General features: G+C 47.7%; 1 protein-coding gene across 1 annotated transcript; it reads left to right on the top strand.

The window, feature by feature from the left end:
* The first annotated feature begins 2,829 nt into the window (after positions 1-2,829).
* STMP1 (short transmembrane mitochondrial protein 1) lies at positions 2,830-22,174 on the top strand. Its single transcript, XM_035128343.2, has 3 exons — positions 2,830-2,979; positions 19,208-19,261; positions 21,472-22,174. The coding sequence occupies exons 1-3, from the start codon at positions 2,965-2,967 to the stop codon at positions 21,547-21,549; spliced, it is 147 nt and encodes a 48-aa protein (XP_034984234.1). The 5' UTR covers positions 2,830-2,964; the 3' UTR covers positions 21,550-22,174.
* The last annotated feature ends 433 nt before the right edge of the window (positions 22,175-22,607 follow it).

The raw sequence follows: 22,607 nt of genomic DNA, 5'->3' as shown, positions 1-22,607 counted from the left end.
TAAAACAGAGACAGATTTTAGAACCTTACTGCAAAACATACAAAAGTGAGAATGCTAAAACAGATTAAAATCACCTCGACTTTCTAAGCATCCGGGTAGGCTTGTCTAAACGGGAATGCTTTTAGCAGGCACCGAAAAGAGTATGGTGAAGGAGCCTGCTTCATCTCAATAGGCAGGGAGTTCCAAAGTGCAGAGGCTGCCCAATGATCGAGTTCTTACAAATGTGGAATGAGTATTTTGTGGCACCTGTAGTGCCAATTCTGTTGATATAAATCAGGCATAGGCAACCTTGGCCCTCCAGATGTTTTGAGACTACAATTCACACCATCCCTGACCACTGGTCCTGTTAGCTAGGGATGATGGGAGTTGTAATCCCAAAATATCTGGAGGGCTGAGTTTGCCTATGCCTGATCTAAATGGTCAAGTGGGTACGTGTAAGGTGATCTTGCACCTGGAGACATCAGGGATTGAGCCTGGGGCTTTAGGCATGCAAAGCTCTGCTCCTAAGTTACAGCCCTTCCTCTTAAATAAGGACCGATTTAAACAGGAATGTAAGATCATCTTTGGTCCATCTAGCTAAATATTGCACACACTGACTGGCAGCGAGTCTCCAAGGTTTCAGAGTGGGTTCTGTCCCGGCCCTTCCCGAAGATGCAGAGACATTCTACATTCAAAGCATGTGCTCTACCACTGGATAAATAATTTCACAGATGTAAGTTGAACATTGGCAATCAAATACCAGCCAAAACCAAAGTATAAAGTGTATGTGTGTGTGTGGGGGGGGTCTTCCTCAGATGAATAACATCCGAGGAGTTTGGAAAGATACCAAATCACTTTGCATAAGACCAGTGAAATTTCCCGGGAGGGATCTGCACATTTGCTAAGTCACTTCAGCGATGTGTCGCTGAATACCAGAGTTATTGCTCTGCTAAGTTCAAGGAAGCCAGCAGAACAAAGTCTCCAGTTCCGGAATAAACAGAAAGTCTGGTGTGGCTTTGGGAAGGAAAGCACAACATATTTCAGCTGTTATTACACTTTATCATCCATGTATGTGAATTGCAAAACAATGAAAAAAACCCAGAACTTGAAAAAGCTGAACACATTCCTAATTATTGTGGAGGAATGATTAAACTATTTCAAAGGGAAACATTGCCATCTAGCTTCCATTGCCCAAAATGTCATTGTGCTAGGTTCATTTACAAAGGTTGCTTCTATCAATTACAGAAGGAAATATAAGCATAAGTTTCAAGAGTCCCAAGAAATGAAAGGGGTTGATGGGAGTTGGAGTCCAAAAATTCATTGAGAGTCACAGGTATATAGCTGGATGGGAAAATGTTTAAATTTCCCCCCTGCAGATTTGAGATTATGAGTCCCTTTCTGTGGTCATTAAATGAATATAAAGTATCACCACTGAGAAAAATCCACTAATGTGGATTTCTGGTGCCATCTTGTGTTTGTTTTGTATAATTTCATCATTCAACAAGCTTGAATGCATTTCTAACAGCTAAGACAAAACATGACCATTTTGATACGTGAGTCCCGTTTATCAGCTATATTAACAAACAACTTCCTCCATTGACTCATTCAACTTTGCTGAAGTAGCAAGGCTATTTCCATTCAAAAATGGGATATTTGTGGAATGTAGTGGTGGAAATTGGAACGAAACACACACATACACACACACACACACACACACACACACACACACACATTTTGTTCCGTCATCAGCAAAATGACATTGTTTGTCATTCTACAATTTAAAAAAAATACCCAAACTTTTATTTTTAACAAGTTCCTTGATTGGGAAAATAAAGCACATTGTTAACAGAAACACACACACACACACACACACACACACACACACACACACACACACACACACTTATATGACAGATCCTGAAGCTGAGGTTCCAATACTTTGGCCACCTCATAGAAGACTCCCTGGAAAAGACCCTGATGTTGGGAAAGATGGAGGGCACTAGGAGAAGGGGACGACAGAGGACGAGATGGTTGGACAGTGTTCTCGAAGCTATGAACATGAGTTTGACCAAACTGCGGGAGGCAGGGGAAGACAGGAGTGCCTGGCGTGCTCTGGTCCATGGGGTCACGAGTTGGACACGACTAAACAACAGCAACAGATTTGCATAGGATTGCATGGCGTGCAGTTCTGGTTACCTGACTTCAAAAAGGCAGTTGTAAGAGTTGGGGAAAGTTCTGAAAAAGAACAACCAAAATTATGAAGGCTGGCTCCCTGCTTGTGGAATCCTCTTCCCGTGGAGGCTCACCTGGCACCTTCTTCATTAGGAGCATGCAAAAACATTCCTCTTCTCCCAGGCCTTTGGCTAACTAAACCATCTATGGGTTTTTTAACTGGGGTGTGCGTGTATTTGTGTGTATGTATCATTATGATTGTTACTGTTAAGCATTTTTGTGTTTTTACTGTATTGTAGACCTCCCTGTGACCCGCAGGTGGTGGTACTGTCGTTGTTGGTATCCGCCTGTCTCCAGAGACAATGCCGTGCGCCTCTGTCTGGGGGGGGGGGGTGAAGTCAAACCACTGCGCCAGCAGCACCCAAGTAACTTCCTCCCCAGGTTGCAAGCCTGGGAATTGCGTGGATGGAGGTCCTGGCCAAGCAACATAACGGAACAAGCTCGGTCGGCGTCGCAAACTGAGCTGAGCCAAGCGCCACCTTCGCCGCTGAATCATCAGCATGCGCGCGCCTCCCTCCCGGAGCTACGAGGGCAGAGAGAGGAGGAAGCGAGGCTGCCTAAGGTGCGCGCCTCCGAGAGCAAGGAGAGCCCCGGATAGGGCTCCTGAGAGGCCCGTCTAAAGGCTCAGCCAGTGAGGGAAGCCGGAGTTGGGTTGGGAGGCGGGGACCCGGAAGAGAAGATGCTCTGTGCTGCGCGCGAGGCTCTCCAACTGGAGACGGAGGGGCGGAAAAAGGCGGCTGCGCGCAGAGCACCATGTTTCAGTTTTTGGTGAGTCTTTTCCCAGGGGCGCAGAGGCTGGGTTGGCTTGAAGCAGGGGTGGGCAGGCGTCAGGATCGAGAATGCCCTTTGGATCTCGCTCTCTCTCTCGTGCTCAGATCCCCCAGGGGCCTGAGCGCAAAAGAGCACATAGTTAGAATGGGCACAAATCCCCGTTTTCAGTTCCAGAACTTGAACTCAGCTCGCGGGACACTTCAGGGAAAAGTGTCCACATGGTTAACTGCCTTCCTTTCATTAGTTGGGAAGGTCTCTCTGTTGCTGCCACTGTAAAACAGAGTGGGAGTCAAGAAACTCTTGCCGATTTGCTGTAGGCCACCCGGATTTCGACCAGTTGATCCCGCGATCTACTGAGGGCCGAGGAAGAGAGGCGAATTAGCAGTCACATTGGGCCACTAGAAGAGAAAGAGGGTGGTTATGCCTACGAAAGACACCCCCACCTTTTAAATGAGCAGAGGAATAAATGAAGGCATCGAGAGTGCAAGCCTGTAAGTGGGAGTAAACCCCAAGGAAAGCAGCGGGGTAGGTGTGTGTAGGATCGCACCGCAAAACATTTATTTGGGAGTGCGTCCCTCTGACTTCAAACTTCTGAGTAGATGCACAAAAAAGGTTGTGTTGGGAGCCTGGAAACTTATATATATCCCTTCTCACACCCAAGGTCTGTTGTTGTTTATTAAATTTGTTGGTCGCTTTTGTCTTGCCCAGGCCAACTCAAAGCAACTTACAAACAAACAAAGAGAGACAAAAACAAATGCGTCTAATGTTTCCCCATCCCAGTTGTTCTAAGGATGAAAGCTTTCTCCTGACCCACATTTGTGGCAGCTGACAGCAGCTCAGTAATGTGGCATCTATTTGGTAGTGTCTGTAAACTGCTGTTGTAATCACACTGTTCAGTATTTTCTCAGCATCATTTCACATGGGTTAAAGTGCTCTTCTGTTCCACTTACAAATCATAAGGGCGGAGTAACTGCTCTGAGTCTGGCCGGCCTAATGTTCTCTTTCCATTAGTGATGCCTTTGGAAACTCACAAGCAGGGCATCAAGATGGCAGCCATCTCCCCTTGCTTGTTCCTAGCACCTTGTTGATACATTCCTGGGCTTATTTTGTCTTTTCAAACACGATCAAGCTGCTTTCCCACACTGACATCTTTAATCTATTTTATGTATGCCCCCCTGCCTTAAGCTATCTGTTGCATGCAGCCTGACAACGCCTTCCAGAGGCCATACAACCCCTTATCATATCTCAGAAAACAACACTTGTTGTTGTTTTAAATAAAGCTATTTAAATGTGTCCTGTATATATATTGAACTATTGGACCTGTGGGTCTCCAGATGTTGCTGAACTCCATTTCCCAGCATGGCCAGCAGCCAGGGATGATGGGAGCTGTAGTCCAACAATGTCTGGAGGGCTATAGATTCCCCACCTCTGCCCTGCTGGTTGCTGCAGAAGGCTAGATCATGCCTGATATGTTCCATAGTGCATCTCAAAACTGGGTGCTCCACCATCTTAACAGTGTATTCCTCATTATTGGGGACCAACACAATTAGGTACTACAGTAATTGCCTGTCAAATTTCTCCTTGGGATTCCCTGGATTTTGATCCATTCAGGGGCCTATGCAGTTTCCTTTTAGATCAATGCAACAATATCTTTGCACCAGTTTTGCTTAAGCGCTTCGGTGATAGCTCCTGATATTTGTTATTGCATTTTGCCATATTTATCCCTGTGACCATTCACACAGCCAGGCAGTTTGCTGGGCCAGTGGTTGTTAGTGCCCACAACATACCAGAAGATTCCAAGCTGTGGGTTTCCTTTTCCTTTTTCTAGCTGTCTCTAGAAAAATAAGGTATTAACTTGTCCACACCCAAAGTTCAACTCGTTTCATGCCTGATAAGATGCACTCTTCCCCTGTTTTGTTTCACTGAACTGCTGAAAAGCGCCGGAGGCTGCAATCCTAGACCCACATACCTGGGAATAACCCCATTTGAAATCAGTGGGACTGAGCAGCATAATTCTGTGCATGTTGTCTCAAGTCCTTTGGGAGGGGGCTGTTGTGCTCCAGTCCTGTTTGCTTGCAGGCTTCCTGCTGGCAATTGGTTGCCCATTGAGAACAGGATGGCAGAGTAGATGGGCCCATGGCCAGGTCCAGCAGAGTTTTTCTTATGTTTCAACCTGGATGTTGAATTAATGAAATTTCAAATTTCTAAATATTGGTCCAGAAATGTAGTCACACCCTCATGTGGATAGGTAAATCAGCCACATGTATCAGTATACTGCAAATAATGTATTACATATATATTAGCAAATGCAAATTTTATGCACATTGATGTTCTCTCTTGCTTTTTTCCGTGATGCATAGTTGCTACCCTATTACAAAACAACTACTGCTTGCTCCAGTGCCGTGTTAAAAAGGAAAGGTGGGATGCTGGAGACAGAATGGTTGCTGGCCAGGGCATCTGCACCAAGAGATGAACAACTTTCCAGCATTTTCAAGTGAAACATTGAGAATCAGAACCACAGACTTGTAGAGTTGGAAGGGACCATGAGGGTCATCTAGACCAACCCCCTGTGATGCAGGAATCTTTTACCCAACGTGGGGCTGAAACCCATGGCCCTGAGATTAAGAGTCTTATGCTCTACCGAATGAGCTATCCATAGTTTGGATGTCTGCTGTTTGGCCATTTATAATCCAGGCAGGTCAGAGATTCCCTGCGACCACCTGATTACTCACCTCCCTGTGAAGATCTTCCATAATGGCTCAGGATACTAATCCTACCCACCCATGATCCAGCCACATAAGCACTTTAAAGCCATTTCTGTGGGGTGGGATCAAGCATATGCTTAACTGTCCCATTGAAATGAACTGTCCATTGAAAGTGAAATTAAAATACGTGCTTTAATTTTCCACTGGATTGTTCCTGCTGCATTCCTGGGACTCCCTTGGGCAACTCATGAGATCCCTGACTCTTACACTTCTTGAAATACAGTGCCACACAGATATTTGCTTTCTGAGCTTTGGCTATATTTTGATCAGGCATTAGTAAGGTGCATGTAAAGTTCAGAGGTTCACATGCCTCCATTCCAGTAAACATTAGGACCATGGTCCCATAAACAGAGCCACCAGGTCTCCTATTAAAAGACATTCTGTGTGCTTGAGCACAGATCCCGGAGTCCAAGAGGCAATAGAATTGCATTGTTATTCCACCCTTCCTCCTGGGAACCCAGGACACAAAAGGCCATAGGTCAGTGGGAGAGAACATGTTTTGTATGCAGGTCTCTAGTTCAGCCTTTGGCACCTCCACATACGGTTGGGAGATACACCCGTCTGAAACCATTGAAAGCTACTGCTGATCAGCATAGATAGGCCATACTGAGCTAAATGGACAGGTGCTCTGACTCAGTCTAAGGCAGCTTCCTATGTCCCTGCCACAATCCCGTGAAGTAGATCAGGCTGAGAGTGAGTGACTGGCCCAAGGCAACCATAAGATGAGGCTGCTGGATCAGGCCAGGGGCCCACCTAGTCCATCATCCAGTTCTCACAGTAGCCAACCAGATGCCCAAGCAACATAATCTCAACATAACCATTAAAAAGGATTCATGAAAATACAGGATAGAAGAATTAAAACAGCCCGGAAACAGATGTAGGACGAACAGTTGGTCTGCGTCCTCCAGCGTCCTCTAAAATGTGGAGGAGTTCCGTGGAAGACGCATAGGATGGCAAACTGATGCACAGTAGGTTTTTGAAGTTTGGGCAATCTGTGCATTGGGTGTGGCTGCACATTCCCTTTGAAATGCACTCCCAGTGAACCTCAGACAAGCACCTAGTTACTGGCATTTAGGCATCTACTTTAAACTCACCGGTTCACCTAGGCTTTCCATGGGAGGTGATCTTACTATCTTCTTGCAGCACAGTTTGGAAATCACAAGCCTACAAATCAGCCCCCAGGCAACACATCTGTCTGTCCAATTTTAATAAAGTTGCTCTGTGTGGAGGGTCTACATGTTAAAGTTCTGTTTTTCGTTGGGCTTTGTGTGTGATGCTCCTGGTGACTGTGGCTCAGAGAGGTGCTTAGAGAGTCTTGCAACCTTTGAAGCTACTTTCTCTAACCAGGTTCCTCCAGATGTTTTTTGGACGGCATCTGACCATTGGTCATGGTTGGCTGGCTTTGATGGGATCCGTGGTCTCAAACATCTGGAGGACAACCTGTCACAGTGGCCGGAGTGGACTACTTCAGAGTAACGACGCTACGCAGCTCTGCATTTTATTCTTTTATTGGTGCTGCGTATTTACAGTGCTCAAGTCATTGCTATTTACACGGAGCGATGTTGTCAGTCGGTTTCAGAACCTCCTAATGGCTTTTGGCGCGTCTTTCTCCAACACAAAAGCTTTGGCAGACCCATCCTCTTGCCCCTCCTCTTCCTGCGTAACTCTGGAGTTGGGGGGATGGGTCTTCCCCCCTTACTTGCCCCTTCCTGTCCCACCTGGGACCCTGGCTCCTCTACCTTGCCTGAGCCTCGGACACGACTTCCTGCTTCCCCACTGGAATCGGAACTCTCCCTGCTTTCCCCTTTGCTCGGGGACGGGCTTGAACTCAGGAGGGGAGGGACTTCGCGATATCCCCTGTCCCTCACATCCACCCCCCTCCCAAGCTCTCCTTCACCCCTCCCCAGGCCCCCCCCATGTGTCGGTGACGACTGGAAGCCTAAAAACTCGGTGCTCTCCGAGCCCGTTGGTGTGAACACCTCCCCCCAGTCCTGCGAGCCCCCCCCTTCCGCCTGGGAGGACGGGAATCCCAAAAAGTCCGTGGCGTCAGAGCTGGTGGGGGTAAAAATGTTTTGCCAATCTGCTCCTTCCTCTGACTGGGTGGATCTTGGCGACACCCATACCTCATCCTCTGGTTCCTCAAACTCCGCTTCCCAGCGCCATGGTGAGCTGTTCTCCCGTGCCTCCTCCTCCTCCCCCTCCCTTTCCATGTGCCAGGGCTTGGGTCTGTGGGGAAAGAGGGCGTGAAATTCTTCCACCAAGAATTCCTCCTGTATCTGAGTGGCGGGAACCCATTCATTCTGGGACGGTGGAGCATCCTCCCATGCCATGAGGTACTCCAGGCCCCCCACCCCCCACCTTGAATCCAGGATGGCCGTGGCCTCATTGAGTTGCTCCCTGCTTTCCCTCTCCCCCCCTCCCTCGGGGGTTTGTTCGCTGTCTCTGAGCCTGCTGCTTTCCCTGTACGGCGACAGCAGCGATCTATGAAACACTGGATGCACCCTCATGTCCTCTGGCAGTGCCAGCCTGTATGCCACCGGGTTGACCTGTTGCGTGACCGTGAAGGGGCCCAGCCATTTGGGTGCCAGCTTTTTGCACCTCCCTCTGGTGGGAAGGCCCTCCGAGGACAACCACACCTTGTCCCCCACCCTGATGACCTCCCCTTGTCGCCTGTGGCGATCTGCCCCCTTTTTGTACGCTTCCTTGGCCCTCTCCAAGTGTTCTCTGAGCTGCTGGTGCACCGTCTCCAGTTCCTCTGCCCAATCCTCAGCCTGTGGGCCCCCCTCCTCCTCCTCCCTCTCCCTCTCTGGGAAAGATCTGAGGTCGCGCCCGTAATTGGCCTTAAAGGGCGACACCCCTGTGGAGACGTGCACTGCATTGTTGTAGGCAAATTCTGCTAGTGGCAAGCGATCCACCCAGTCCGTTTGCCGCTGGCTGACGTAGCATCTCAGGTACTGCTGCAGAATGGCGTTGACCCTCTCCGCTTGTCCGTTGGTCTGCGGGTGTCTAGCCGTCGACAAGCTGACCTCCACCTGCAGGAGGTTCATGAGCCGCCGCCAGAACCTGGAAACAAATTGGCGGCCACGATCCGAAATAACCCTTAAAGGTAATCCATGCAGTCTGAAAATGTGATCAACAAACAGTTTGGCTGTCTCTTCTGCCGAGACTGCCCTGGCACACGGTATAAAGTGACACATTTTGGACATGAGGTCCACCACCACCAACACTGCAGTCTTACCCCTGGACGAAGGCAGATCTGTGATGAAGTCCATGGACACCACTTCCCACGGCCTGTGTGGTGTGGCTAAGGGCTCCAGCAACCCTGGTGGCGCTGCTCTGACCACCTTCGCCCGCTGGCAGGTGGTACAGCCCCTTACATAGTCTCGAACATCTTCCCTCACCCCTGGCCACCAGAAGTGTCTCATGACTAGGTGAGTGGTCTTGTCCCTTCCAAAATGCCCCGCTGTAGGGTTGTCGTGCATCTGCTTGAGGACCGTACGTCGAAGCTGGGTGGTGGGTAGGTACAGCGCACCCTTGTAGAAAAGCAGCCCTCTGCGTTCTGCAAAGTCTTTTGCCTGCTCCCTCCCCCCTCTCAGTTCTCTGAAGATGCGGTTGGCAAATCCATCCGCTGCCGTCAGTGCTGTGAGTTCTGCCTCGCTCACCACTGCTGCTCCGCAGGACCATGCCGACGGGGGGAAAATGTGCCTTGGGGCTGGTGGCGCCTCCTCCTCCATGTACTCTGGCTTGCGGGAGAGGGCATCCGCCCTGACATTCTGCTCTCCTGGGATGTAGTGTATGGAGAAGTTGAAGTTCGAGAAGAACTCCGCCCACCGTATCTGCCGCTGGTTGAGCACCCTGGCAGTTCTCCAGAACTCCAGGTTCTTGTGGTCTGTGCACACCTGGATGGGGTGCTTGGCGCCCACCAGGAAGTGTCTCCAGTGCTGGAACGCCGCGTGGATCGCAAGAAGTTCCCGATCAAAAACTGTGTAGTTTCGCTCGGGCTGGGTCAACTTCCTGGAGAAGAAGGCACAGGGTCTCCACTCTCTGTTGGCGTCCAGTTGCAACAAAATGGCGCCCACAGCCTTATCAGAAGCATCTGTTTCAATGCGTAGGGGCGCGTCCTGAACCACGTGGAACAGGTTCTGGTCTGAGGCGAACACCCTCTTGAGGCTTTCGAACGCTGCTTGCGCCTCTGGTGTCCACCTGAACTTCTGCTTGCCTCTCAGGCAGTCAGTGATGGGAGCCGTAACTCGAGAGAAGTTCTTGATGAACTTCCTGTAGAAGTTGGCAAAGCCTAGTAGGCGTTGGGCATCTTTGCGCGTCCTGGGGCTGTGCCAGTCCAGGATGGTCTGCACCTTGTCCTTGTCCATTGCCAGCCCCTTGTCTGACAGCTTGTAGCCCAGGAAGTCCACCTCCTTGGTGTGAAACTTGCACTTCTCCAGCTTCACATACAGGTGGTTCTCCTTCAGGCGCTGTAACACCTCCCTGACGTCCTTCACGTGCTGCACTGGGTCGTTGGAGTAAATAAGGATGTCATCCAGAAAGACCAAGCATTTCCGGAAGAGTAGGGACCCCAGGACGTGGTGCATGAAGGCCTGGAAGCATGCTGAGCCCCCTTGCAACCCGAAGGGCATCACCAGATATTCAAAAGAGCCCAGAGGCGTGAACATCGTGGTTTTCCACTCATCGCCTTCCCGGATCCTGATCAAGTTGTACGCCCCCCTCAGGTCTAGCTTGGTGAAAATCTTGCCTCTGCGTGCCGCTGTCAGGAGATCATCCACTCTGGGCATGGGGAAAGCCACTGGCTCTGTCACCGAATTCAGCCGTCTAAAATCCACCACAAGACGGCGCTGTTGCGTGTCTTTCTTGTCCACCCAGAAGACCGGGCTGCCCCCTGCTGCCTTGCTTTCTCTGATGAACCCCCGCTTGAGGTTCTTGTCGATAAAAGCGCGCAGATCCTCCAGTTCCTGGTCTGACATGGCGTACAGCTTGGCTGGGGGTATAGTTGCCCCAGGCACCAGGTTGATCTGGCAGTCAAAAGGCCTGTGTGGGGGCAGGTGGTCGGACTCCGCTTCACTGAAGACCTCCTGCAGGTCCCAGTATGGTTTGGGTATCGCCTCACCCCCTTTGACGTGCATGGTGGCCACCGTGGCTATCGGAGGCCCCTCCCCTGGTTGGTGCTGCATGCAATGTTCCAGGCAAAAGTCCGATCCAAAAGTGATGCATCTCTGATGCCAACTTATGGAGGGGTCGTGGCGCGCCAGCCAGCTCATGCCCAAAACGATTGGGGGGTCTGAGATGGTGGTGACGTTGAATGCCAGTGTCTCTGAGTGCCTTCCAACCGTCATTCTCATGGGGGGGGTTTGATGAGTGATGGCCCCTCCCAGCAGCTCTCTGCCGTCAATGGTTGCCACGTGCAGAGGAAAATCCAGCTGCAGAAGCTGGATCTGGTGCTCTTCTGCAAAGTTTCTCGAGAAGAAGTTGGCTGAGGCACCACTGTCAATTAGGGCGAGGACCGTCAATGGATAGCCATTTGGGAGCGTGAGCGTCACTTCTAGAACCACTCCTGCTCTGGGAGGGGTGGGCTGGCTCTGCTCCTCTCTGTGCGGGTGGGTGGGCTGGGGCTGTTGTCTGCTGACTGTGCCTGGCTGCCGCCCCTTGTCTCCTGCAGCCAGGCTTTCCCGTTTCCCTGCTGTGGTGCTGCGTCAGTGGGGGAGGGCACAACCGTTCCCGCCTTTCCTTGCCACTCCCTGCGATGTGGGCAGTCTCTGACGAGATGCTGGGGGGAGTTGCAGAGAAAGCAATTCCCACCCCTTCCCTCCTTGCGTCTTGGCGCCGCTGGGGTTTGAAAAGCCCGCGCGCGCGCGCTATCAATCTGCATGGGTTCCTGGTCCTGACTGGCCCCAGGCGTGGCTTGAAAGGGTTGTTGAGGGAGTGGCTTCTCCTGCGACCGTGGGAACCAAGCCCGCTTTGCGCGCGTTGCTTGCTTGTCGCTCCATCTGGATTCCTGCCTCACCCCCACCGCCAGAGCCGCTTTGCTCAGTTGATCCATATTACTGGGCTTTGGACCTCTCGAGAGCTCATCCTTCACCTCCTCATGCAACCCCAAGTAAAACGCCGCTTGCATTGGGGCAGACTCCAGATCCCACCCCAATCTGTGCACCAGCATGGTGAATTTCGCCCAATACGCGCGAACTGTCATATTTCCTTGGCGTAAATTATGAAGTTCCTCCTTAGTCTGGTCCATATGACTATCGGACGAATACATCGTTTTCAAACCTTCTAGAAATAGTTTGACATTCTTCATGCAAGGATTCCTTGTTGCAATTAACGGTCTTAGCCACTCCCTGGCCGCCCCTGTAAGGTGCTCCACAATAAACGCTACTCTGTGCTCATCATCAGGGAACTCATCGTGGTGCAGCTCAAGAGCATACACAATCTCAGTCTCAAAGCCCTGAAACTCCTTCGGGTCTCCATTGAACTTGCTTACTAGGGTCCCGGCTCTCCTTCCTGGCAGCACTTGGACTTGGGGTGCCCCTCCCGCCTTGTTTTTCTCTGCATCCAGCTTGTTTTGGAGGTCTACCGCCACCGCCCTTAAATGCTGCTCTTTTTCCTGGAGCTCTCTCACCTGTTCCGCAAGTTGTAGCCGGTCGTCCTGGACCTTCTTAGTCTCCTCTTTAGCTGCCTTCAATTCTCCCTGCGCCTGCAGCGACAGCTGTTGCAGTTCTAGCTGGGCTTGCTCAGCGATCTGCCGCCACTTCTCCGCCTCTGACACGCTCATCCCGGCAACTCCAAAGTAGCCCAAAAATGATTAGGAGGTTGCTGTCACAGTGGCCGGAGTGGACTACTTCAGAGTAACGACGCTACGCAGCTCTGCATTTTATTCTTTTATTGGTGCTGCGTATTTACAGTGCTCAAGTCATTGCTATTTACACGGAGCGATGTTGTCAGTCGGTTTCAGAACCTCCTAATGGCTTTTGGCGCGTCTTTCTCCAACACAAAAGCTTTGGCAGACCCATCCTCTTGCCCCTCCTCTTCCTGCGTAACTCTGGAGTTGGGGGGATGGGTCTTCCCCCCTTACTTGCCCCTTCCTGTCCCACCTGGGACCCTGGCTCCTCTACCTTGCCTGAGCCTCGGACACGACTTCCTGCTTCCCCACTGGAATCGGAACTCTCCCTGCTTTCCCCTTTGCTCGGGGACGGGCTTGAACTCAGGAGGGGAGGGACTTCGCGATATCCCCTGTCCCTCACACAACCAGACTAGGGAAGGCGGTTGTAAATGGCATCCTGTGTCCATATTTAATTCCAAGTCCAGACTTTTAATTAAATTATTGCGGGTGTTTGTGTAATTTTACAGTAAACCAGACTTTGTTTTTCTCTTTTATTTACACAGCTACCTAGCTCAGATGCTGATCTTTGTTGAGAGTCGGCCTTTTGTCGTTGTTGCTATTGATTTTCTTTTTTTAATGCTTCACAATCCAAAGCAAAGTCGAAATTGTTCGAAGGACGTCTCTTATTTCTCTGGCTTTGTCTCTTATTCCTCTGACAAAACGACAGATAAGACTCTCATCAGAGAGGGCATCCTTAAGAATTCTTCTTTGATGGAGTAGATGTCTGATGTTCTCTTGCGTTGCAAATCCACAATAAAAATCACTTCTGTAGAAGACTTTCTGATTAGTGTTTGAGAACTGGCAGAATGGAAGAGGGAAAAGCTGGCATATTCAGCCTTGCCTTCTCTTCCCTGTTTTGGTAACATACAGTGTCGGGACTCTGCTCCTTCCTAGTTAAGACTGTTGCAGGCAGATAAAGGGATAATCTCATAAACGGGGCTTTTGGCTTTCAAAGGACCAAAGTAACTATGTGCTTTTTTAAAGGACTATGCATAAAATTAGGATAAATGTGGGAAGCCCTATACATTCCAGCCAGTGTTTTGCAGTCCTCACTTGGCATGCAAATTGCCGATTGTCAAACGGCCTGCCAGCTTTCTCCCTCCTAAGACTATTTAAATTCACTTGCAGATGCCGCAGCTAGTAAAAAGTACTTTAAAATATCGGAAAATGAGCTGTGTGTAGGCCCCACAGGGGGAGGGTATCTTGCTTCAGGAACTGACCTTTTATGAACTCCGAAATAAATGGGCCAGAGTACATGGTTGCCAGTACCCGAAACTCTGAGGGTGGAATTCAGTGTTGTGCTGTGATGAACTTTCCATCTGCACAAAGCATTGCAGCTTGCCAAATAGAAGCACCACCTCTCTCCCCACCCACATGCTCTGTTATCAGGCTTGACCTGAGACAGAATGCCACAGAAGACAGAATCAGGATTCAAGATGGCTTTAACAGAATGGAGAACTGGGCCAAAACTAACCACTGGCCTGATTTGGCTGACTATTCTTATGTTCTTAAAATGAAGGTAAAGGTAAAGGGACCCCTGACCATTAGGTCCAGTCGTGACCGACTCTGGGGTTGCGTGCTCATCTCGCATTATTGGCCGAGGGAGCCGGCGTATAGCTTCCAGCTCATGTGGCCAGCATGACAAAGCCGCTTCTGGCAAACCAGAGCAGCACATGGAAACACCGTTTACCTTCTCGCTATAGCGGTGCCTATTTATCTACTTGTGTTTTGAGGTGCTTTCGAACTGCTAGGTTGGCAGGAGCTGGGACCAAGCAACGGGAGCTCACCCTGTCACAGGGATTCGAACTGCCGACCTTCTGATCAGCAAGCCCTAGGCTCAGTGGTTTAGCCCACAGCGCCACCTGGGTCCCTTAAAATGAAGATAGGTGTGCCCAAATAAACCGGATGTCAATAAACAATTCCCCTCTTCCCTGGCTGCTGGGAGTTGTCAGCCACATCTGGGTGGCCTAGGTTTTCCCCACGCCTAAAATGGACAGAGCCAGCTGAGACCATGTTGTTCTCATATAGATATTCGATCTGTGGTTAGCTTTGCCCGTTGTCATGCTCCAGCAACTGTCTCAGAGCAGTCAATTTTCCGACCACCAGTCGATGGAATGGTGCCGGTACGCATTTTATGTTCCGTTGGCCTGAAAGCAAAAGAGGTGGGGGGAAGGGGAAGGAGGAGTGAGTGGGTGCGGCTTTTGAGATGCGATCTGTTCCCACACCACACCCCTCGATACCCGCAAGTACATGGCAAGCAAAGCAGGACACTGAGGTCCATAAATCTGTTTTCTAGGAGTGGAATGGTAAGCATGACTGTGTTGGAACCAAGATAAATTAGGACAGATGTGCCAAAATGCAAGGAGGAGCAGTTTGGATTAAGAGTAGGGATATATATATATATATATATATATATAGAGAGAGAGAGAGAGAGAGAGAGAGAGAGGGAGGGAGAGAGCTGGATCATGAGATGGAAATCTTTGTTAGGTTGTTAGTTAAAAGAGATAGGGTGACGATGTGAAGCAGTGAAGCATTTTTTGAGAAGTGTTGGATGCAAATGATGTCTTAGCTTCCAGCTAGACTAAATGTCTCTTGGCCTGTTTCAGGCACTGCACTATTTCAGAGCAAGGAATGCGGCAAATAACTTTGGGGTACACTGTGTGTTTTGTGACGGCACATTCATACGCAGCAGAGTCCAGCAAATCATAAACAAGGCAATGTTCTTCGTTTAATGTGACTGTAAAAAGAAGCCAGTGACTTGAAAAAAACAACAACCTATTTTCCCTTTGAAACTCAAGAGTGTTGCTTTTGCTGTATGAAAGAGGATGGCTTTTTTTTTGTTTGGAAATTGGCCATTGTGTCCTGGACTGTCCTGAGACTGCCTGTGATTCCTAAGTGACCGCCAGACCATTCAAGCTGCTGGGGGTGTTTTTCGAGAGCTGTAGCAGGACAATCAGACTCAAGTCCTGGCACCTTCCTTAAGCTGGCTTCATTCATACATATACACACAGATCATCTTCAAGGGTAGCAAAAGCAGCATATATGCATAAAAGACCATGTTACACAAAGTAAAATAGATGTAATACAAACTCTCTTTTTTTGTAAACAAGGCAGTTTTATAGGAGCTGCTATCAAGCACATGGCCATGCAACCTATTTGTTTGACTTTCAGCAGTGAAATGAGTATTAGACCATGTTTATTTTTGTGTAGAGCTGAAATTAGTATTAAGTACTATTTAGCTGCATGTAAGGTAAAGGTAAAGGGACCCCTGACCATTAGGTCCAGTCGTGACGGACTCTGGGGTTGCGGCGCTCATTTCGCTCTATTGGTCGAGGGAGCCGGCGTACAGCTTCCAGGTCATGTGGCCAGCATGACAAAGCCGCTTCTGGCAAACCAGAGCAGCACATGGAAACGCCGTTTACCTTCCCGCTGTAGCGGTACCTATTTATCTACTTGAACTTTGACGTGCTTTCGAACTGCTAGGTTGGCAGGAGCTGGGACCAAGCAACGGGAGCTCACCCCGTCACAGGGATTCGAACCGCCAACCTTCTGATCAGCAAGCCCTAGGCTCAGTGGTTTAACCCACAGCGCCACCTGGGTCCCCTTTTAGCTGCATGTAGCATGTGTTAATAAATATCAAAACTCCCACATTTTGTGTGTGTGTGTGTGTGTGTGTGTGTGGAAGCTTTGTTAGCTTTTCAAGTAAAATGTAACCCGTACAAGAAAATACATAACAAGAATGTTGCCTATTAATGTGCCATTTGACGAAAATAAGTGCAATGTACCATCCTCCCGAAAAGTCTTACATTAAGTTAATAACTGATGGTATGGAAAAGTGAGCAACCAGTTTTAAATTTTCCATAGAACCTTTTTAATGACTATATTTCCCCCAAAAGAACGTGTTTTATGACCATGACAGAAGACGCCGGCTCTCTTTATTATTCTGTTGCGTGCTTGCTGCCTAGTAGCTGGATGCTAATTAGGAAACAAGTCATACTTAATTATTATTTCTTCAAGTTGGCATTCCAATATTGGAGCACCAAGCTCCAATCCACAAGCAACTTTATGTGCAAGTTTTTAAGGATTAGGAGGGTTGTTTGCTAGCAAGCTGACATTTTTAAAATCATGATCATCACCATTCTTTATTCGACCGTCAGTCAGAAAAGATACAATTCTCAGTACAAAGTTAAGACATCTAAGACATCTAAAAACTAAAATAAAACATGGGCAGCACTAATAAAAGCTATACAGATAAACCCAATAAACAGATTTTTAAAATCTGTTCTTCCCCATTGTTGGGAAAGGAGGCACACTTCCTGTCATCTCCCCTTATTGCTCCTCTGACCCAATTCCTGCCTTTTGTTCTTCCACTTCTGCCAAGGACTTGGAGGGTGACCACTTCATTCCTTGCTGGAAGAAATGATACTCTAGCAAGGTGGGAGGAAACCCCATTTGAAGGTAGTTTCTCCCAGGACCTAATGGCAGCAGATAAAGAAGTGGTGGTCCCAGAATCTCCAGAGGGGAAGCAGCACAATGCGATCAAATAAATGTGGGCAGAAAGAGAAGTTCCCATCTTCCTCTAGCCTAGCCTCCTCCTTCCACCCACGTGTTAAGATGCTATTGCCAACCCTAATCCCTAAAATCTTGTTACAGGTAGGTAGCCGTGTTGGTCTGAGTCGAAGCAAAATAAAAACATTCCTTCAGTAGCACCTTAAAGACCAACTAAGTTTTTATTTTGGTATGAGCAAGTGTGCATGCACACGAAAGCTCATACCAAAATAAAAACTTAGTTGGTCTTTAAGGTGATACTGAAGGAATTTTTTTATTTCCCTAAAATCTTGAACTAGAAGTGAGTGAGGACTTCACTGCATGCTTATTCTTCTCAGATGATGACTGGAGAAGCATTTAGGTACCTATCGTGAAGGTAACATGTATGCTTTATAACCTACAATTTCTTCAAGCCAATCTGGTGTAGTGGTTGAGAGTTCAAAACCCCATGCAGCCATGAAGCTTACTGGGTGACCTTGGGCCACAAGCGGAAACTCCTAAGGGGGTTGTGAAACTGAGTTTTTCATGGCACACACAATCTGAAATTGGCTTTGCTCTCCTATTGCAAGCACTAGATTGACTAGCTCCTACAAAGTGTGATATATGAATTCTCAGCTCCTGAAATAGTGTCCCCACTTTTCCAAGTTTAATTGTTTAAGGCAATTTTAACTTTACTTTACATATTTTTTTTATTCCCCAGCTCTTTCTACACCCAGTGGCAATAAAATCTGCATTTCTTTTGTGGCTGAAAAATAGACCCTCTTGTGGTTAAACCAGCAACCACAGGCATTGAAATATTTTCACCACTTGGAGACACATTTATTTATCCATTTAACATTCCAAGATTTGAGGACTTTATCATCCAGATGGAAGAGGTTTAGGAGGCCCAAGCTCCCAGATGCTGGATTGGGGAAAACAAAAACCCTTTTGCATAGAAGGTCGTCGTCAATCGGAGTGGTCACTGCTGGGTTAGGATAAACCTTTAGTCTGTCTAAAGTCAGGGGTTCTGAATCTTTTTTAGCCTGAGGTCCACATTTCTTCATGGGTAGTCTTTTGGGGGCCATATACCAGTGGTGGCTGGGAGTGGATGCAAACGTAGGCAGAGAAGTGGAGGAAAACTTTGTGCATTTCTATCACACAAAAGTCGATATGTGTACAGACACTTTTCTCCACCTTCCTTCCAGGAAACCAAGAGACCTTGTTGATGTTTAGTGGCACATTTCCAGCCAGGTAAAAACACTCAAGGAGGATGTGCCCCGTGAAAGACATGTGCAGCCTGGGGGGAGTCCTAAAGGCCACATTTGGTCTCTGAGTCTGTGGTTTCCCCATCCTAGATCTATGACAATTTCATAGTGGGCATGCAGTCATATTGGATCCAGCGTTGGGGTCAAGGCATGGCATGGTTGGACATCCACCAAGGTCCATGACCTGGGAAGGGGCCCACCACAGAGACCCTGCCAGCTCTACTACCCCTCAGTTTGATTATTGGCACCCCTTTGATCTTCTGTGCTCCAGCCCGGAGTGGATGAGTTGCTAAGAGGCAATTAATTGCAGCAAAGAGGAAGCAGCGGCCATTGTTCGCTTTCTCCTTTGCAAGCAGCAATGGCAGTAAGGAGAAGGAGGGGGACCCCCTCCCCATGCATTTAGCATGTTACATAACATCACCACTCCCATGAAAAAAATCCCCCTGGCACTTGTCAAATGCTAGGAAGTGTTTGAAATTTGCAAAATTCCTGCGTTTGTACTGAAAATCGTGACTGAAGGAATTAATTACAGTATTTGCTACATAGCTTAACTTCCGAAGCAAGCGTTATGAGCAGCAGAAACCACTTGGCAAAAACCAGCAGCTGAGAATGTGAAAAAACACTTTAATGAGTATCAGGTTTGTTTTGAAACTGGTAAAAAGTTGTTGTTTTTTGTTTCTGTTTTTTAAACCTAATGGAAATGAAGCTATATCCTCAAGCCCATTCCCCAGATGGGAGAAAAGTATAATCCTTGCCTATCCTTTTTATTTTTTCTTTAGGTTGGTTTTGCACTTGGCAATGTAGTTGGGATGTATCTGGCCCAGAACTATGATGTAAGTATTATTTTGCTAGTTTCCTACTGCTGAACTTCTATTAACATTGTTTTGGGGATTGCAGTTTTGTGGTAAGGCAGATCCATGTTCTGGTTCAGGGGTCCCCAGACTACAGCCCCCGGGCCGGATGTGGCCCAATTGGCCTCCCAATCCGGCCCGCGACGACCCCCGCCGCCCGCTGCCGCCACCTGCGATCTTCCAAATCGGGAAAAAATCGCCGAAAATCCTTTGTGTGCATGCGTATGGGCCTCTCCCGACCCAGAAGAGGTCATTTCCAGTGCACTTCCGGGTCGGGGGAGGCCCATACGCATGCGCACAAGCGATTTTCGGCGATTTTTTCCGACCGGGAAGCGCACCAGTGTGCCAGTAAGTGTGTGTACGCATGCGCACGGGCGCGCACTCCCCGCCCCTTCCCCCCGGCTCGCCGCGCGGTCGGCGCGGCGGGCACCGGCCCAAAGCCCGGTAAGTCTGGGGACCCCTGTTCTGGTTCATACCATTTTCACATGTCCACCTAGAAATCCACTCTGTCCTGTTTCCTTGTTAAGTTGATATATTTTTAAAGTCTGCACCAGGAGTCTATCAGCAAATTTTGAAGTGCAGGAGCTCATCATGACAGACCCTATATCCATACCCCTATGGAGAGTCCAAAAACTGAGTCAGCTGCATTGACCCTTATGTAACGCACATAAAAAGATAAGAAGAGCTTGCTGGATCAGGCCAGTGGACTATGTAATCTAACATCCTGTTATCACAGTGGCCAACCTGATGAAGCCCACAAGCAGGACCTGATGTAGGTGCTTTCCCCCCTCGCACAATTGATGAAGGGGGGCATGCCCACACCATTTCACTGTGCAGTATCCTTTTCTGCCCTTTTTGAGTTGGCAGCCATTTTGTGTGATGTAGCCTCCTCAGCAGCCATTTTGTAACAGGTGCCCACAGCAGTTTCACAAAATCCCAAGTGCTTCCACTGGCCCAAAAAGGTTGGCAATGTCATTGAAATTCTACTCCGTATAATCCAGAGCAGATTGCAACGTATAGTTAGCAGAGTAACAATCTGAACACATTGCAGGATTCCCGAAAAATAGACCAGAGGCAATTGTATTTCATCCAGCAGAGCTTTACTGCTACTGAAGGCAAATGAGCATAATGGTCACAAATCCAATACATTCAGGATTGGCACTGTCCATAAGAAATCCAGTCGCAGCAGACTTAATTTACACTTACAATAACTTATAGCAAGTCTAAACCTTAACACTAAGCATTAGGGTAATGACTTTTTCATTTCCCCCCCCCTCAAAAATTATTTCCTGTAGCACAAATGGATGAACTTTTGCCTATTAATGACTAAAATGAGGTATATTCCATTGAAATATTTTTAAAAGGTCACGCACAAACCGTTTTCAATTTTTTTGTATGCCGTTTTACCATTTCATAAAATTGTATTAAAAATTCTATATATATTTCGTATCAAATTTGGACACAACACCACATTCCAGAACGGGGAGTGTTCTTAGCAACATAGGCTATACAAATGTCACACCTGCGCAAGGTAAAAAGCCCCTTTTTGGGACCTCAAAACTCTGCCAGCAGACCCTGCCGGGCACGCTAGGAAAAGAACCTACAGGAGAGGTAGCAAAACATCGCCCTCTAGCGGCGTCTGTACTGTTACTGCAGCTAAAAAAAGCTTCCTTGTGTGTTTGATGACCCTATATAATGTTGTGTATATGTGACTCTAAAGCTTGGGTTCAGTTTTATATCTGCTTACAGTGACTTCAAAAATGGTCAAAAAACTGATAAATAATTTTTTAAAAAATTTTTTGTGTGTGAGGTTATTTTTTTTTTAGCAAATCTCTTTGAAAGTAGGATTTTATCTAATCTTTAATGAAAGCTCATCAAATGATGATACAGGGGAATGAGGTTGTAAGAAAGACACCACCCTACTGAGCATACAATGTACAGAACAGCAGAACAGAAGAGAGACAGAGAGAGCCCCATTGTAGGGTGTCAGAACCAAGCAATTAATTCTCTCCCCCCCCCCCCCCCCGCCAAACAACCAGCCTTTCTTACCACACAGGCAGATGGAGATAAATGGAAAGCTTGCTCACTGCTTTGTGACATTTTCGTTGGCCTAATGATGGTATTGCCATGCTACAGACAATGAATTCTGTGAACAGTAGAAGATTCTGATACCCTGTTCTGCTTTCCAATAGGTTCCGAACATTTCAAAGAAGATTGAAGCCATCAAGAGAGACGTGGAAGCTAGAAAGAAGCCTCCGAACGACAAATGATGTTTATACCTAGTCGTCTCTGTATTAAATGTAGATCATGTAGTTTTGCCACTAGGCCGCAGGTGCCAAACCTTCATGTGGCTTTCTGGCTTTCCTCCAGGTGTGTAGTCTTTGAAAAACCAAGCTGCCCTCAGGCTGAAGTGTCGCCACATCCAAGGGACCTTCTAGCACTTTCCGGATATTTGACTTCTTTTTCTTTCTTTCTTTTTGCCCCATGTGTAATAAGAAAACCATGCAGGGAGAGACTGAGAGATTGGACTATTGTTCTCAGTGTTTGTTTTCAATCATATTTTCTATTCAGTATTAATTTGATTTCGGAGTAGAGCAATGAAATTAATTATTCCAGTGTGACAATCGGCGATGGTCTTGGCTGTACAGTGACTCATGAAAGAAATTAAAATGCATCAGGAATTCGCATCCAAAGATTTTTAATGGTATTTTTAAAATTAATTCAGTATTTTTTTGTACAACCTATTTGTAACATACTGAATCCCAGATAAAAATCCTCCTCTCTTTCCCCCCTCTGAAGTGAGAGGCTTTTTAAATTTTATTTTAACCTTGTTGATTCTTGTGCTGTGTATTTTCCATGCAAAAGGAGTGTGAATTATTGAGCAAATGAGAGAAATCTGAAATAGTTTCTGGTCTTGCTTTCACTCGTTTTCTTCTCTCAGGCATTTTGTATGGTTGCTCCTTAGATTCAACATTGGTTGCTCTTTTAAAAGTCTTACAACATGCCCAATAACAAAGTTGTTCCCTGTGACGAGGAATTGTCTCTCAAACTACTTTGGGAATTGTAACTCTCTGAGGAGAATTTGGGTCTCTTAATAATAATAATAATTTATTATTTATACCCCGCCCATCTGGCTGGGTTTCCCCAGCCACTCTGGGCGGCTTCCAACAGAAAAATAAAACACAACAATCTATTAAACATTAAAAGCCTCCCTGAACAGGGCTGCCTTCAGATGTCTTCTAAAAATAGGATAGCTGCTTATTTCCTTGACATCTGTTGGAAGGGTGTTCCACAGGGTGGGTGCCACTACCAAGAAGACCCTCTGTTT

This window comes from Zootoca vivipara, chromosome 10, assembly GCF_963506605.1.
Source record: "Zootoca vivipara chromosome 10, rZooViv1.1, whole genome shotgun sequence".
Taxonomy (NCBI): Eukaryota; Metazoa; Chordata; class Lepidosauria; order Squamata; family Lacertidae; genus Zootoca; species Zootoca vivipara.
This window is presented reverse-complemented; position numbering and strand designations above follow the sequence as displayed.